General features: G+C 43.4%; 1 protein-coding gene across 1 annotated transcript in view; it reads right to left on the reverse strand.

Moving 5' to 3' along the window:
* CLINT1 (clathrin interactor 1) overlaps window positions 1-19,186 on the reverse strand; it is a 65,389-nt gene that overhangs the window by 27,750 nt on the left and 18,453 nt on the right. Inside the window, exons 2-3 of the mRNA XM_077266432.1 lie at window positions 12,622-12,726; window positions 9,717-9,813 (exon numbers count right to left, since the gene is read on the reverse strand). Coding sequence (XP_077122547.1) covers window positions 9,717-9,813; window positions 12,622-12,726 — 202 coding nt within the window. The remainder of the gene's footprint in view (window positions 1-9,716; window positions 9,814-12,621; window positions 12,727-19,186) is intronic.

Below are 19,186 nucleotides of genomic sequence, written 5' to 3' on the forward strand. Positions count from 1 at the left end.
TCCACGCTCTATGATGAGATCAATTCCGTTAAGCCAGATGTTGAGAGTAAGGCGAATCGTTAAAAAGGAAGAAAATTTGGATATGGTAGTAGACTCAATGGTTAAAAAATTTATGAATAGGGGTTACCCCAGAAATTTGCTGGAATTGACCAAAAAGAAGGTATTACAAACAAGTAGAACTGAACTTATACAAAAGGATATAAGAGAGAAGGATAAGAACACAAAAAGATGAATTCCATTCGTCACCACATATGGAGAAGAGAGCAAATTGGTGGCGAATGTAATAACTAAACATTGGGGGATGTTGGGGAAATGCTTGCCGGATGTAAAAGAGTTGAGACTGCCACCCCTATATTCATATAAAAGGAACAAGAATATAAAAGACTATTTGATCAAATCAGACATAGGTCCCAATAAAATGAGTAGACAAATGTTTCTAACAGGGTCTCGAAAAAATGGTTGTTTCCCTTGTCTCAGTTGTGTGAATTGCACACATATGGACAAGGGGGATACCTTTGAGCACCCTATAACGAAAAAGACATATACGATCAAACACTACCTGACATGCAGCTCGGACTATGTCATTTATCTCTTGAGCTGCCCTTGTAATCTATGGTATATCGGGGAGACAACGTGCGAATTTAAAGTTCGGATGAACCAGCACCGATATACCATTAGAAAGAAGAGAACTGATCTCCCTGTACCAAAGCACTTTACTGACTGTAACCATTCTGAAAGAGATCTGAGATTTAAAATTATAGATAGGGTGCCAGTAAATAGGAGAGGTGGTGATAGAGAACAAGCGCTGAAGAAAAGGGAATTAATGTGGATCTATAAACTGAATACACTCAGACCCTCAGGATTAAATGTAGATTTTAAGATGAATGCGATTATATAAAAAAATAGTTTTTTATTCTAACACAGTGATGTTGAAGGCCTTGATAACTTGTTTTTATATTTAGAATTGATTTGTTAGGCTGAGCTTTTAATGTTATATGTGTATTTTTGTCTAGGTCGTCCTGCTGCCTATGATTGGCTACAAGACCTTGCCATAGGAGACATGCGAGGATGGGGAGATATGTAGGTGTTCTCATTAAAAATTGTTAAAGAATGTACCTCTGAAGAGTTTAAACACTATGAGCCATAATTGTGAAGTGATCCAAGGCCAATGTATCAATGGAAAATAATAAAAAAACACATATCAAGAATTTTTTCTGGCATTATGTTAATTTATCAATTTTTATTAAAGAGAAGAATGACATGCCTGTGTGTATAGATGTGATATAAATGGCAGCTGGGACTATATGGCTAACGCTATACAGGGGTCTTGAGGTGAGGCAATTTGGTCAGAGAAGGCCTAATGCACCCTTTCGACACTGTGTGGCCACGGGAGGTTGGTCTGTGATAAGGTCAGCTCTGGTGGCCAAGGCGAGATAAGGCACAAGTAAGTCCATGCGGCATAATGTGGAGTTTGAGTGAGTCATTTCTTCTAAAATAATGTAACAATAGGCTAATTATTTAATTAACAAGCGCTAGATATAAGCGCATATATATGAGATGGTTTCGCTGGTCGCAACCTTATAATGTGGTAATAGTTAAAAATAGAAGGTTCCACAACGAAGATGGCTGTAATTAAGATACATGTAGTTGCCACATACAATATGGCGCTATTAGGCGCTACAGCGCATGCGCCGGACAAAATACCGCCCCTTGCATTGGATTGGCCTCTAGTCGATCACATGGCTGTGATGTATGAGGAAATGCTGGGATATGCGCAGTATGCATGTAAGAACGCTGATATCCCCCATTACCAGCATGTCTCCTCATGGGTAAGCAGAAAACTCAGACAAAGAACAGTAATTCACTAAGAATAATATGAACACTGGACACTTTAATAGCACAGTAGCACTTTATGTAATATTATACATGTTTATGATTGTATTATGGCACCTTAATTGGATGATGATGAAAAAATCTCTATATATATGCACTAAGATGTAACACCCACTGCTTGAGAAAGGCTCAGTTGAGCCGAAACGTCGCTGAGACATGTGGGTCCATTAAAGTCCTACATATTGACTTGAAAACGGAGTGCTGCCTGCCTTTTTTTGAATATTGATTGGAGACGACCGGTGGACGGGTGGTCTATGGGCATTGCACCTGAAGCTAAGTATAGGAGTTGTGCTGTTCCAATTTTGGGTATTATAACTATATATAACTATATATATAACTATATATAACTTTATATATATATATATATATATAACTATATATAACTTTATATATATATATATATATATATATATAACTATATATATATATATATATATATATATATATATATATATATATATATATCTCCATCTATATCTATCTATCTCTCTCTCTCTCTCTATCTCTATATAGAGAGAGAGAGAGAGAGAGAGAGAGAGAGAGAGAGAGATATAGATGGAGATATATATATATATATATATATATCTCCATCTATATCTATCTATATCTCTCTCTCTCTCTCTCTCTCTCTCTCTATATCTATATCTATATCTATATATATATATATATATATATATATATATATATATATATATATATATATATATATATATATATATATATATATATACACTCACCGGCCACTTTATTAGGTACACCATGCTAGTAACGGGTTGGACCCCCTTTTGCCTTCAGAACTGCCTCAATTCTTCGTGGCATAGATTCAACAAGGTGCTGGAAGCATTCCTCAGAGATTTTGGTCCATATTGACATGATGGCATCACACAGTTGCCGCAGATTTGTCGGCTGCACATCCCAAAGATGCTCCATACAAGGCAGGATGGATCCATGCTTTCATGTTGTTTACGCCAAATTCTGACCCTACCATCCGAATGTCGCAGCAGAAATCGAGACTCATCAGACCAAGCAACGTTTTTCCAATCTTCTACTGTCCAATTTCGATGAGCTTGTGCAAATTGTAGCCTCAGTTTCCTGTTCTTAGCTGAAAGGAGTGGTACCCGGTGTGGTCTTCTGCTGCTGTAGCCCATCTGCCTCAAAGTTCGACGCACTGTGCGTTCAGAGATGCTCTTAGGCCTACCTTGGTTGTAACGGGTGGCGATTTGAGTCACTGTTGCCTTTCTATCAGCTCGAACCAGTCTGCCCATTCTCCTCTGACCTCTGGCATCAACAAGGCATTTCCGCCCACAGAACTGCCGCTCACTGGATTTTTTTTCTTTTTCGGACCATTCTCTGTAAACCCTAGAGATGGTTGTGCGTGAAAATCCCAGTAGATCAGCAGTTTCTGAAATACTCAGACCAGCCCTTCTGGCACCAACAACCATGCCACGTTCAAAGGCACTCAAATCACCTTTCTTCCCCATACTGATGCTCGGTTTGAACTGCAGGAGATTGTCTTGACCATGTCTACATGCCTAAATGCACTGAGTTGCCGCCAAGTGATTGGCTGATTAGAAATTAAGTGTTAACAAGAAGTTGGAGAGGTGTACCTAATAAAGTGGCCAGTGAGTGTATATACATACATACATACACACATACATATACACACATACTAGATGGTGGCCCGATTCTAACGCTTCGGGTATTCTAGAATGTATGTGTATATAGCAGCCACATAGTATGTAGCACAGGCCATGTAGTATATAGCAAACAAATACCAAATACTACGTATTGTAGGATACCCGATGCGTTAATACAGGCCACGCAGTATATAACTGTGGCCACGCAGTATATAACAGAACTCACGTACTATATAGCACAGCCCACGCAGTATATAGCAGCCACGCAGTATATAACACAGGCGATGTAATATATAGCACAGCCCATGCAGTTTAGGCCAAACAGTATATAACACAGCCCACGTAATATATAGCACAGCCCACGCAGTATATAACACAGCCCACGTAGTATATAGCAGTGTGGGCACCATATCCCTGTTAAAAAAAAAAAATTTTAAATAAAAAATAGTTATATACGCACCCGTCGGGATCCAGCGAAGCTGTGTCGAGACGCGCGCGGCTGCCGCCATCTTCCGTTCCCAGGATGCATTGCGAAATTACCCAGATGACTTAGCGGTCTCTGATACTGATTTGGCTTTTATTCTAAGTCATATTGGACGACTCGTTAAAGGGTTGATTGTGACTTGTAGGATCGCTACTTCCAACAGGTGGCGCTATAGAGTTAAGTCCTCTTTTTCTCAGAAGAGGCAATTTGCATATTGCACACTCTTGGCATTCTCTTGATGAGCTTCAAGAGGTAGTCACCGGGAATGGTTTTCACTTCACAGGTGTGCCCTGTCAGGTTTAATAAATGGGATTTCTTGCCTTATAAATGGGGTTGGGACCATCAGTTGTGTTGAGCAGAAGTCTGGTGGATACACAGCTGATAGTCCTGAATAGACTGTTAGAATTTGTATTATGGCAAGAAAAAAAGCAGCTAAGTAAAGAAAAACGAGTGGCCATCATGACTTTAAGAAATGAAGGTCAGTCAGTTCGAAAAATTGGGAAAACTTTGAAAGTGTCCCCAAGTGCAGTGGCAAAAACCATCAAGCGCTACAAAAAACTGGCTCACATGAGGACCGCCTCAGGAAGGGAAGACCAAGAGTCACCTCTGCTTCTGAGGATAAGTTTATCCGAGTCACCAGCCTCAGAAATCCCAGGTTAACAGCAGCTCAGATTAGAGACCAGGTCAATACCACATAGAGTTCTAGCAGCAGACACATCTCTACAACAACTGTTAGGCCGGGATCACACACAGTGAGATACGGCCGAGTCTCACAGGCTAAAACCAAGCTCTGGCACCGGCACTCCAGAGCGGAGCGTGCAGCCGAATAGCAACACATGGAGCTGCACGCTCCGCTCCGGAGTGCCGGTGCCAGAGCTTGTTTTTAACCTGCGAGACTCGGCCGTATCTCGCTGTAGTGTGACTCCGGCATTAAGAGGAGACTTTGTTCAGCAGGCCTTCATGGTAAAATAGCTGCTAGGAAACCACTGCTAAGGACTAAAGAACACAAGGAATGGACATTAGACCAGTGGAAATCTGTGCTTTGGTTTGATGAGTCCAAATTTGAGATCTTTGGTTCCCACCATCGTGTCTTTGTGCGAGGCAGAAAAGGTGAACGGATAGACTCTACATGCCTGGTTCCCACCGTGAAGCATGGAGGAGGAGGTGTGATGGTGTGGGGGTGCTTTGCTGGTGACACTTTATTTATTCAAAATTGAAGGCATACTGAACCAGCATGGCTACCACATCATCTTGCAGCGGCATGCTATTCCATCCGGTTTGTGTTTAGTTGGACCATCAGGGGCGTAACAACCGCGGTCGCAGGGGTCGCAGCTGTGACCGGGCCCGGAGTGCTTAGGGGCCCGCCCAGTGGCGTATCCAGGGGTTTTCAGGGCCAGGGAGCGGGGGCTGTCTAATTATACTCACCTACACATGGCGTGGTCCCTGCAGGTCCCTGGCTGCCCGGCGCCCCAGCTTCTTCCTGTACTGAGCTGTCACATGGTACCACTCATTACAGTAATGAATATGCGGCTCCACCTCCCATAGGGGTGGAGCCGCATGTTCATTACTGTAATGAGCGGTAACGGTGACCGCTCAGTACAGGAAGCAGCAGCGCCGGGAAACCAGGGACTGTACCGCGCCAGGAGCAGGTGAGTATAACGGGGAGGGGGAGCGCTGCGCGATATTCACCTCTCCTCGTTCCAGCCACCGCTCTTCTGCAGTGACGCTGAGGTGGAAGATGGAGTGGCGGCTGGAACGAGGAGCAGCCTGCAGGTGAATATTGAAAGTGTGGGGAGCCTGAGCGACGGAGGGGTGAGTATGTGTTTTTTGTTTTTTTTTTATCGCAGCAACAGCAAATGGGGGAAATATCTGTGTGGAGCATCTTATGGGGCCATAACATTTGTGCAGCATTATATGGGGCAAGTGCCTGTATGGAGCATCTATGGGGCCATAACATTTGTGCAGCACTATATGGGGCAAATGTCTCTATGGAGCATCTTATGGGGCCATAATCAATGTTTCTGCAGCACTATATGGCGCAAATATCTTTATGAAGCATCTTATGGGGCCATAATCAATGTTTCTGCAGCACTATATTGGGCAAATGTGTCTACGGAGCATCTTATGGGGCCATTATTAACCTTTATGCAGGATTATATGGGGCTCCTGATTCAATATGGATATTCAAAAACACTTAACCTACTGATGTCTCAATTAATTGTATGCAGGACTCTGCTGTGCTGATTGTCATGGTGCTGAAGAGGGGAAGTTTATGTGTGGGGTCAGGAAGGGTTTATAGTGTGGATGTAGCAGAGCCGTGTGTGTACAAGGTGTACAGAGCGGAGCCGTGTATGTGTGTAGTGGAGCAATGTGTACGAGGTGTACGGAGTGGAGTCAGGTGTGTACGAGGTGTACAAAGCTGAGCCGAGTGTGAAAGAGGTGAGTGGAGTAGTGTATGTATGGGGTGTATGGAGAGGTGCTGCGTGTTTACGAGGTGTATGGAGCCGCATGTGTACGGGGTGGACGGAGCGGAGCCGTGTGTGTATGGAGTGTACGAAGCGGAGCCGCATGTGTACGGAGCGGAGCCGCGTGTGTACGGAGCGGAGCTGTGTCTGAGGTGTACGGAGTGGATCCGCGTGTGTATGAGGTGTACGGAGCAGATCCGCGGGTGTAAGGAGCGGAGCTGTGTGTGTACAAGGTGTACGGAGCAGAGCCGTGTGTGTACGGGGTTCACGGAGCGAAGCTGCGTGTGTATGAGCGGTAAATTTCCGAGTCGGGAAGAATGGTACACGGCTGTGGGCAGAGCCCAGCATGTTCCCTGTGGGGGAGTATTGGGTGTATTCGCCAGCGTCACAGAATGTGCAGTGCGTATGCTCCGGAGCCGACCAGTACACCCAATACACCCCCACACTGCACAGGTCCGGAAATGACGCACTGCAGCATCATACCAGGAAAAAACAGCACACAGATTTCAAACGCCGGGAGTGCACTTGGAATTAGTGCGAGGAAGGACATGAACGCCCAGAGTCTGCACTTCCGAAGACATCACCATAATAAGTATAGGGACTTGTTATAAAATCATTTTTCTCAGCGATTACAGGGCAGTATTAGGTCAGACTATACAACAAAGCAACAAAACTATAGTGTGCGAAATGAATAGGGAAAATGTGAATTTCGGTGGGAAATATTTTGGCGCGGGGGGGGGGGTTTTGGCCATTTGAAAGTTCGCATTGGGGCCCCCCACTTTGTAGTTACGCCACTGTGGACCATCATTTATTTTTCAACAGGACAATGACCCAAAACACACCTCCAGGCTGTGTAAGGGCTATTTGACCAAGAAGGAGAGTGATGGGGTGCTACGCCAGATGACCTGGCCTCCACAGTCACCAGACCTGAACCCAATCGAGATGGTTTGGGGTGAGCTGGACCGCAGAGTGAAGGCAAAAGGACCAACAAGTGCTAAGCATCTCTGGGAACTGCTTCAAGATTGTTGGAAGACCATTCCTGGTGACTACCTCTTGAAGCTCATCAAGAGAATGCCAAGAGTGTGCAAAGCAGTCATCAAAGCAAAAGGTGGCTACTTTGAAGAGCCTAGAATATAAGACATAATTTCAGTTGTTTCACACTTTTTTGTTAAGTATATAATTCCACATGTGTTAATTCATAGTTTTGATGCCTTCAGTGTGAATTTACAATTTTCTTAGTCATGAAAATACAGAAAAATCTTTACATGAGAAGGTGTGTACAAATTTTTGGTCTATACTGTATATATATATATATATATATATATATATATATATATATATATATATATATATATATATATATATATATATATATATATATATATATATATGCACATACATGGCAATGGCATATAAGCAATTTCACATTGAACTGAACTGCAGTACCAGGTACGGCCACTATCGTTAATACAGCGCTGTGGTTCTCGAGCCGCCTCCTTCAATCATGTGATTGGTGGCAGTGCTGGCAGTCAAAATTAAGGATGGGCCAGCAATTTATTAGTCCTGAAAAAAAAAAAAACCTTTGCATCAAGGGTTTCCGGTAGTTGAAGCACTTTGATGCTGTATTAGGCCAAGTGATTTCACGGACGGGCACTGCCACTTGCTATAGCTGGCAGGGGGCATCTGGCGGCCACCATTAAGCCTCATCATTATCTAAACGGGCCTAGATCCCTGGTCCTCTGTGATAGCTGGCATCCTTGGCCCTGGTGATGATGTAAAAAAATGGCTGCCATGGAGGACCGAGCATTGAATATATGATATTATATACTTAAGTCGGACTATAAAAACATTTGCAAGACAAGGGAGCTGGACCAGAGCCCCGCGACCCTGCTCCTTCCCGCAGCCATCTTTTCCTTCCCTGTATGCCGCTCCGTAGCCACGTTGCCGTCACAGAGTCGGCCCCTGCTCATCTGTGGCAGGCGGGGCGCAGTTCTCTTACCTTTATTTTTTACTCTGTGATCCATAAATTTTATGTGACTGCTTATTAAATAAGACAAAATATCCCTTCTCTAAAAGACCCCGCGCATGCGGAGGGCGCAGAACTGACGCTCAATGACTGCGCGGCGGCGACGAGCAAAGTCAGTTCTCGATTCTGATTACTGAGACGGAGCTTTAGTTGTGGAAAAGGTAAAAAAAAAAGCAGCGGGGAACGTTGGTAATAAAAGGAGAGAGCCTGGACGAGGCCGGCAGCTAATCCTCAGAACAGAGGCTTGATGTATAACTAGTGCGTATGTGGAGGCATTAAATATTAACGGCTACAGCTCTCCGGGGAGCGCGCGCCGGGCACCCTGCCATCCCCGTCACCCCGAGCACCGCATCATCTGCTGGAGAACGTGGGGCTATAAGATGCCGGCGCGCACAGTTATTATGTATGTACACCGAGGAGGGAAAATATTCCGATGTTCTCACAGCTTTCCATCCAAAGCATCGATGAGGGCTGCGTACCTGGAACTCGAAAGTGAGCGCTGAGGCCATCGCCAGGATCAATACGGGCTTGTGGGATTAGAGAGCAATCACCGACGCGGAAGATTAAAGGAGAAAATACAAGGTGTATATGGATTCACAGCGCAGCAGGACTCATGAGAGCAGCTCGAGGTTTTCTTCTTATTTTCCTGAATCTTCGAAGGCTCTACAGGAAATGTAGCCGGCGACTGCTGGTCCTAATGGACGCTATGTAATAGTGTATTTACATTTACAAAGTCCAATGGGGTGGGGCGGGAATATGGCACCTCTATGGGTACTGATAGGCCACCACTGATCAAATATTGGGGCACCCACCCCCATGATCAGCCGTAGGGCCATGTACCCTTTAGGGGATCCTCCAGATCTTCTGTCTCATTCACTCAGAAATTGGTGCTAAAACAATGGACGGTCTTGTGTAAATAATAAAAAGGATCTGACGCCACTTTGAAGGGACTAATTTGGTGCATCGATTTTGAGCAAGGGGTCCCGGTTGCACACGGGGGTGGTCTCGCACGCACTTTTCTACACTGATCTGTATCAGAGCTCTAAAAGAAATTGTAATTTTTGGGGGAATGTCCATACAAATGAATAGACGGTGGTGTGTGCCCCGTTCAACGGTTTCAGTAGCAGGGTTTGTTTTTTTTTATAAATATATAGAAATCATCACTTCTGACACGTGCCTATGTCAGAAACAGTCGGTGGGCGTTACTTTACCTTGTAAACTCGGCGCCAGTTCTTCTTATTGTCCTTCAGCATTCTCGTCCATAGCATGTTCATTAGGTCTGGGAATTGCTCGTACATGAATGTGGCCCTAAAACACACGCAAGGTAATTAAAATAAATATTATTATTATTATTATTATTAATATAAAATAAAAATAATCTAAAATAAAATAAAAATAAATATAAAATAAAAATAAAAATAATCTAAAATAAAAATAATCTAAAATAAAAATAATCTAAAATAAAAATAATCTAAAATAAAAATAATCTAAAATAAAAATAAATATTAAATAAAAATAAATATTAAATAAAAATAAATATTAAATAAAAATAAATATAAAATAATATGTTCATCCACTAGATGGCAGACGTGAGCTAAAATACGCAGCGAGTTCGGCGGCGCCCCTGGGGAACACATGAAATGTTCTCCGTTTCTGATCCTCTGACATCCCGCCCTGCACAGGGAGCTAGGAATTATCCGCCGCAGCACTTACTAAAACCCGGTTACATCGCCAAGTTGGGTTTCACCAACTTAGTCCTCCACTCAGAACTTCATTAATCAAGATATTAAGCAGTTATTGCAAAATTAAAATGCATGAATGTCATCAATAGGGATAGTGTGGTGCATTTTCGGATCAAATATGTGGACCTAAAGGGGACCGGCCACGTTGGTGACTGTACCCGCACCTGTATGGATAAAAGCCGGCGGCTCCAGGGAGAAATAAAACTTCGTTTTCTCCAGGGATCAGACTTTCAGTAGGACGGCGGGCACCTTTCTAATGCTATTAACATTATATCTGCAGGTTCATGGCATTGTCCGACGTAAATGGTTCCCTTCACACTGGGAGGAGAGTGGCACTGATCATATGGCGGCAGAGGATATACAGTCATTGATCCAGAAAATGAGGTATTTCTCCCAGAATATTATTACGATTATGCAAGTTTTGTTATACACGTTTATTATCTTCGTGTGTATTGGAACACCACAAATAAATTGAGAAATAAAAAAGGAAATTGGACATCATTTCACCCACAACCCCCAAACTGCGCTGGACAAAATTGTTGGCACCATCAGGTTAATATTTGTTGCACACCCTTTGGAGTAAATAACTGTAATCAATCGCTTCCTATAACCATCAACAAGCTTCTTACACCTCTCAGCTGGAATTTTAGATCACTCTTCTTTTGCAAACTGCTCCAGGTCTCTCATATGTGAAGGCTCCTTCTCCCAACAGCAATTATAAGATCTCTCCACAGGTGATCATGGGATTTAGATCCGGACTCATTGCTGCCACTTCAGAACTCTCCAGCTCTTTGTTTCCATCCATTTCTGGGTGCTTCTTGAAGTATGCAAGACCCATGACCTAGGAAGTAAACCCAGCTTTCTGACAATGGGCACTACATTGCAACGCAAAAATCCTTTCATGGTGCCTTGCACACAGTAAAGACACACAGAGCCAGAGGCAGGATAACCACCCCAAAAACATCTCTGAACCTCCACCATATTTGACTGCAGGTACTGTGTTCTTTTCTTTGTAGGCCTCATTCTGTTTTCAGTAAACAGTAGAATGATGTGCTTTACCAAAAAGCTCTATCTTGGTCTCATCTGTCCACAGGAGGTTTTCCCAGAAGGATTTTGGCTTACATATGTTTTGGCAAACTGCAGTCTAGCTCGTTTTATGTCTCTGTGTCAGCAGTGGGGTCTTCCTGGGTCTTCTGCCATAGTGTTTAATTTAATTCAAATGTTGACTATAGTGTGCACCGACACTGATGCACCCTGAGCAGCAAGGACAGCTTGAATTTTTGGGGATTTTGATTGGGGCTGCTTATCCACTATCCTGCATTGCAACCTTTCATAAATTTTTCTCTGCCGTCCATCTCCAGGGAGATTAGCTACAGTGCCATGGGTTGTAAACTTCTCCATTATGGTGTCCAACGTGGATAGAGATCTCTGGAGATGGACTTGTAACCTTGACATTGTTGATATTTTTCAACAATTTTGGTTCTCAAGTCCTCAGACAGTTCTCTTCTCCTCGATCTGTTCTCCATGCTTAGTGTGGGACACACAATGCAAATATTGAGTCAACTTCTCCCCTTTTATATGGTTTCAGATGTGATTGTCATATTGCCCACACCTGTTACTTGCCACAGGTGAGTTGGAAGGAGCATTATATGCTTGAAACAAAGTTGTTTACTCACAATTTTGGAAAGGTGCCATCAGTTTTGTCGGGCCCATTTGTGGGGTTTTGTGTGAAATTATGTCCAATTTGACTTTTTTCCTGTTTTTTTTTGTGTTGTTGCAATACACAAAAAGGAAATAGACATGTGTATAACAAAACATGTGTAACTGCAATAACTTTCATGGAGAAATACTTCATTTTCTACAACAATTTCCAGGGTGCCAACCCTTTTAGCCATGACTGTACACCTGGACCTTTGTGCGTGGCGTTATCTAGTGGTGTTACTACAGGTACATGATACCTACCGATCATGCATTTGCCATGCTGACACTGCCAGTGCAAAAGTGCTGCCGAACCATCCTTTTAATCTTTAATTGCTGGACCACATAAGTGCACAACATGAGTACATGTAAGAAACGCTGATGAAAGTCACTGGTTTGGAATATAGAGAACATGTAGCGATCACATAATGACTGACTACATAAAAGTGCAAAACGTGTCGGGTGAATGCACAGCAGACACGCTGGTGCGGGAACTCAATGGCAGGAAAGCAGCAGGATCATCCCTAGCTGTCAAACTAAACAAGAATTGCATTTCTATTCTATGCGCAGACCACGGGGGCGAGGAAAGTTTCCAGCTTCTGCCCTCCATTCTCCAGAGAAGTTGAAGCTGGTAAAGAACTGTCTCGCTCCTCCCGGGAAATCAGCCATTACTTACTTGGCTATCTCTCCCATGAGCTGCCCAGAAGGTCCCCAGGGGTCATCGTTGGTCGCCTCTCGAACCTTAGACTCTATCTCTGAATAATTCATCACCACATTGGTGCTGCAGAAAAAAAAAAGAAGAAGAGAAAACAGGTGATTAGCATTAGTCCAGAGCAGCACACAGAGACTTAATAATGACACCGCTGGGCTCCTTAATGAGCTGCCTCTACAGCACGGGGACGGGCCGCGCTTAGTACTGCGGATACCCTGAGGACACCTTACAATGCATTTAACTTGGCCGAGAGGAGGCTTTTTTTTTTCCCACCCTCCTTTTCCATTAGGATCTTGAATACAAATGAGACCAGGGATCACATCACCCTTGGAAATAAACCGGCATAAATGGCTTGTGGTCAAAATAAAACGATCATACTGAGAATGTGAAGATTTAGGGTAGCAGGATGCCCGCGGGGGAATGGTGCTCCGCTCTTACCAGCAAGGACTGCTATACAAACAGGAGGCCGAGTATCTGCACATTTATTAGAGGACATTAACCGTTCTCGTGGTAAACGGATCGTCCTGTCGCACCTTTACTAAACGACGACCTGCTGCTGGCAGTGGGATAATTACCGCTGGCTGTTATAACCCAACCACATGGTTTTTTACGTAGCAGCCACTGCAGCAAACAGTGTGGTATAACGTGGTGCCCACTCAAATAAATGGGTAATGATATATTCTATCATTGCACAGAGCCCTCCACAGTTGTACATTTTCACATTATGAAACAGCAGTAAAGGGGTTTGCATCATGGTCAATCTTCAAGAGCACACAGCTCCCCGTCCTCCTGACTTCCTGCTTGCTGGAGGGGAGAGTGTGCTGCTGATTGATAGAGTTTGCAGCACTGGCTCAAAGTGAGCGCTCCCCTGAAGACGCAAGCAGAGGCAGCTTTGCTTCTATGGCCTACAAGCACTGGATCTGTCCATTTTCAGAGCAGCGTTTACAAACTAAAGAGCAAACAGCTTGTAAGTGTGAGCTCCTTGCCTAGGAAACTACTGAAAAACTGCAGGAGGAGGCACTCTCTATTGTTAAGAATGGACCTATTTTGAATAAGAAATAAATTGCAAACTTGCTTCTTGCAAAACTAGTTAACTCCATTTGCAAAATTAAAAAAAGTTATAGCACCTTATAGGGAATGATCTCCGGACGCGCACTGGGACCAAACGACGCACAATGGTCCGTCGGTCTTGCCTAGGAAACTACTGAAGAACTGCAGGAGGAGGCACTCTATATTGTTAAGAATGGACCTATTTTGAATAAGAAATAAATTGCAAACTTGCTTGTTGCAAAACTATTTGGCTCCATTCGCAAAATTAAAAAATATTGTAGCACCTTATAGGGAACGATCTCCGACGCGCACTGGGTCCAAACGACGCACAATGGTCCGTCGGCCTTGAGTGCGTGTAGTCTTTCTTAGCTTTTGGATTAATGGGCGGCATTTAAAAAAGAAACAAAAAAACGTCCTTCGTATTATGACCCTTAGCAGTCACCTCACACTGATTAGAGATCAAATAGGATGAGGATTTGAAGGAACGTTGTGTTGGAGCGGAAACGTAAAATGAAAACGAATTGCTCAACTCACTCATTTGGACTTTTGCTCCGAAACATCTTCATTCAGGTAGAAAGATTGCGTACGTTTTAGTCAATCATTATCTTTTACGCCAATTCTTTACGTAATGGATGTGATGGAAATGACTATTGGACTGCAAGAGGAGATGTATGTGTAACCTCAGGGCGAAGCCGGAGCGTCAGAGGTTCTTTTGAGTGTTTTTCGCCTATTTTGACCTCTAGACAACTACAACAAGGTACCTCATAAGGCTATTTTGCCTCCATAGTGGATTACCAAGTGCGCCGCTGTGAAAGGCAAAAATAAAAGGGGGCTGTGGCGTAAAAGGTTTCATGGTGGCCATATTAGTTGCTAGCCAGCTTTTCTTGGACTAGAATGTGGTGGTAAACATGACTTTAGCACCTTTTTTGTTTTTCTGCTATTTTATCTGCATCGAGCATCACCCGGCGGACATGGAGTTAAGAAACACCCCCCAAAAAAACTGTATGTGGCTTTAATCCAAAGCAATTAAATCGGAAACACATCTTGGAAGGAGGGGACCCCGGGCTTTCTCTTCCTTTCCCATGTAAAGCGCAGACCTCATTCTGTGCCATACCCAGGGTCCCGGTGACCTCAGCGCAGGGAAGGAATTTACATCCAGATGTGGAGGACTTGTTAGGAGGAGGCCGAGCTCCTCGTTAGCATAAAACCTTGTGTGATTGATATGGATGTTATATTGGAGGATACGCCGGGAAATCGAAAGGAGGCGCTAGCCGCGCGGGTTAAGAGGAGAATCATGAGACGGTTTTTGGAGGGGTTAGGCTGCGGTGGCAGTTCCTTGGCACCCCTTCAACTTTACGTCTCACGGAATTAGGTCTGTGTGACAGGAAATAAATCAAAATGGGGGGCGAACACGCGGCTCCTGAGCATATGGATTCTGACCCTGTTCTGGGAGAACAGTAAACCCTCCACACTGTGGGAGACCCACAAAAACTGACAGGGTTTTCTGTATGTAAGCACATTCGGCATATGAAACCTGGACATGAGAAAGCCTCGCGGGAAACCTCTGACTGCAAGGAAGATAAATTATTAGCAATACACCAAGCTTCATTACACCGGGGCCATATCCGCCCCATATATTACTACATAACCCAAGCATGTCGGGAGCGTTACAGCCAGAACAGAGACCTCTGCAGTCACAGTCCGGCTACCATTTTAGGTTTTCCCATTAGCAAACATGAAGCTATGGGGGCACCCTGCCTGACATAAGGGTATTCAATAAAAGGTGCAAAGTAGGGGCCAATCACAGTGCAGCTTTCATTCCAAAAGAGCGGTTTAAGCAATGAAAGATGAGCGCTCATTGGTTACTATGGGCAATTAAGTCCATTTGCTAAGGGAGGCCTAAAATGTCTGAATGAGGCCTATCCATTAATACAAAAACCGCTCATGTGGTTTTAGGAGTTAATTTTCCTAAACGACAGGGCTGACCTGAAATGGGACTCCGATTATAAATCTGAGGGGCTATATATTTATTAAAGGGGTCCTAGAACGCTAATAAAACAGATCCCATGTGAACCGCCATCTTTAATCATATTTTGGTCAAAATCTACTAAAAATGTTTAGTAAAATCCCATATGAACCCCCATCTTTGGTCAAATTACAAAACCTAGATTTGTGAGGTAAATTTGAAGAATCTCTCATGTGAGCTGCCAACTTTAGTCATATCTGGGTTTAAATCTACAGAAAACGTGAGAAATTTTGAAGAATATTGCAGATACAATGTGAACAGCCATCTTTAAAACTTACCTCAGATTTTTTTTTCGTAGATAACTAAAATCTTATTAAGGATGGCGGTTCACTTGGGGTCGGCAATATTCTTCAAAATTTACCTCCCATTTTCTGTAGATTATAACCCAAAGATGGCACTTCACATGAGATATGCTATACTGTTTCAAATTTACCTCACAAATCTGTATTTTTAATCTGATCAAAGATGGCTGTTCATATGCAATCTGCGACATTCTTTACTTCACATTTTCAGTAGATTTTAACTAAAATCTGATATCCCATGCAAACCACCATCTTTAATCATAAAGCACGTGAGGTCAATTTTACAGAATATTGCTAGTGTGTGTGTGGTACCAAATACAACGTAGTCACCACCAAAGCTGCAATGCACAGGTTCACACAAGGTGTTTCGTCACCATTGTAAGCAGCCAGGTCTTAATCTTAAATATATAGTGAAATATTAAATATAGGTCACATACAGTCATTTTTTGTGTTATTTTTTTTTGTTGCTCTGGGTAATGTGTTTTTTTCCCTCATATGACAATGTCTGGGTGAAAAAAAAATGCATTTGCAAAATGGCTCCGCAATCTCTTAACTTTTGTGATAAGTGTCTGGTGATCTCGGCAGACGGATGGTAGTTTTGTGGTGTGTGGCGTGACTAGATATTCCTGGAAGGAGAGGATGTAATCAGCCAGGTTTCCAGGAACCATTTACGCTGCATCACTTTTCTCACAAGCCTCATTATTTATTTAGAATACTCCGGTCCGGGCACAGCTCTGGTATACATGCGGCAGACATTATAAAACCCAGGAGCGGACATACGCTCAATGCCAGTCTGCTCATGTAAAGGCCACGTTACACTCATTGGGCGCCAAAAACATATTGTACTCTTATTAAGCACATTATTTGCTAAAACGCAAAGAAGATTTAGACATTTTAGGTGCAGTCAATCAGAAAAAGAGGATCATAAATAAGAATAAAAACATATCTAGTTAGTATACACAATAGGGCGGCACTCGACAAGTGTCAATCACTGAAGTTTTACAGTGTAGGAGAAATACGCCAGTAGCCTCTCCATGGAGGAAGAGTGGGGTCTCTGGCGTCACCTATTGGAAGCAACTATCCTTAAAGTTACTTTCAACCTTTTAGCAAGCGATTTTACATTTTTGCACTTTATTTTTCAATTTTCCACCACTTTCGTGGTGTCGACAGGAGCCGATGTTCACATGCTCTGGCGATTGGTCCACTGAAAAGCAACCGACGGTGATTGACGGTAGCATCCGTCTGGTTAAACAGTAGTAATCGGAGCCGATGTTTTAACGGATCGGAGCATTTGCTAAGGCTCCGTTCACATCTCCGTCCGTCGGGAGTGTCAGCTGTCTATATCGACATTTGGCCAAAGTCATCTCAGCTGAATTCCCATCTTCAAGATCCTATCCCAATATGTAGTACGTCTAATAATAATAATATTATCAAATATCTCCAATTAGAAATGTAGTACAGTTCTTTTGATTCGCTATGTCACTTACCCCATGGGCAGGTCATTGCAGTAGCTTAGGTATCCATGGTTACGACCACTCATATATAGTGACAGTTAGCTCTTAGTGGTCATAACCATGGATACCTAATCTACTGTAATGCCCTACACATGCGGAACGCGACATAGCAAATCTGAATAACTATACTACATTTCTAATTGTAGGTATTTGCTAAAATTATTAAACCTACTATATATTGGGATAGGATCTTGGAGATGGGAATACCCTTGTATTCAAAGAAAGCAAGCGGTGATTAGGGGGAAATAATGGACCACGATTAGGACTTCTTGGATGCTTTTCTCTACGATAGGTGGTTTTGGCCACCAAATGTGAGAGTCCTCCTCGGGGCAGACCCGTCTGACTGGCAGGTTGGGGACAACTGAGCTTGACAAGCAGTAATCCGCGGCAGCCATTGCAGACAGGACCGGTCCTATAAATTGCGATACGTCCCTGCCACGGTTACACAGACGTTTCTTCAGCTGCAATGGGGGAAGTACATCCGTGCAGCACATGAAAAGTTGGGTCTCGTCTGCCAAATCTGTAATTACCGCTCTAATTGCATAATAATTGTAGATCATTACTGCGGAGTCAAACAGCCGCATACTTCAGGCAATAGAAAGCAGCCATCGGGCCGGCAGCGTACACATCAAGCACTTCTTCTGACCCAAAACTTGGGTTACTTGGCTCAGTGCAATCCAAATAAATGGTGGCCGCCGCCTGCAACCACTATAATTAGCAAAGCAAACATTTACCTCCGCAGCTCCGGAGAGATCAGACGCTGGGCTTTAAGGTTTTCTGAAGCGGTGGCGGCAGAACCAAGAAAAGGCCAAATGACCCAGAAGGAAGGGGCGATGGCAAAGAACGTAGACTGATTGCCCATAGGTAGAGATGAAAGAGCTGAAGACCACTCCTAGTAGAGGCCCACCCAGATGAGTATAGAATAAAGGTGATGAAAATCTGGCCAACTTTAAGCAAATCTTCCAAATATCAGCAGATCTCTACTAGTTAGCCATCACTTATCTTCTCATTTATCGATGGCAGCAGTGGACCTTGAACCAATCTCATTTTACCAATTACTTAAAACTCTGTGCCAATTCGTCAACAAATATCATTTACAGCAGTCAGAGCGCCACTTTTTTGGCTACACCGCTCCAAATTTCCATAAAAGATAAAATGGTGTTTGGGTGCAGCCGCCACTAGAGGGAGCTAATGAGATTACTGCAGACAGGTCAATGTATATTAGTATGCATGCTCCCTCTGCTGGTGGCTGCCGGTAGTCCTCATATCTTAGTTCTACATTTAATGCAGAGGGTTTGACGCTCTATAGATCATTAAAGAAAATAGAGCTCAAATCGTAATAAAAACTTTATGATAGCTGGGGGTCTGACTGCTGGGACCCTACAAAACCCAACAAACAGGGCGTGTGTACTTGTCTTCAGGAAGCAATCTATCCACTCCTCCGTAAATAGGAGTGCAGGGCTAATGAGAAATCCTCTGCCAGACCCCTCTGGCGGCGGCTTATCTCCCTTAAAAATAATAGGAGTGGGTGCTGAAATTGGAAAAGCCCGATATGTCACTTTTCTGACATCATCTGCGGGTGATGGGGGACACCTCCGGACTTTGTGTCCACGGACAAGATGTAACTAGGTCATTGT

The sequence above is a fragment of the Ranitomeya variabilis genome, chromosome 5 (genome assembly GCF_051348905.1).
Source record: "Ranitomeya variabilis isolate aRanVar5 chromosome 5, aRanVar5.hap1, whole genome shotgun sequence".
NCBI lineage: Eukaryota > Metazoa > Chordata > Amphibia > Anura > Dendrobatidae > Ranitomeya > Ranitomeya variabilis.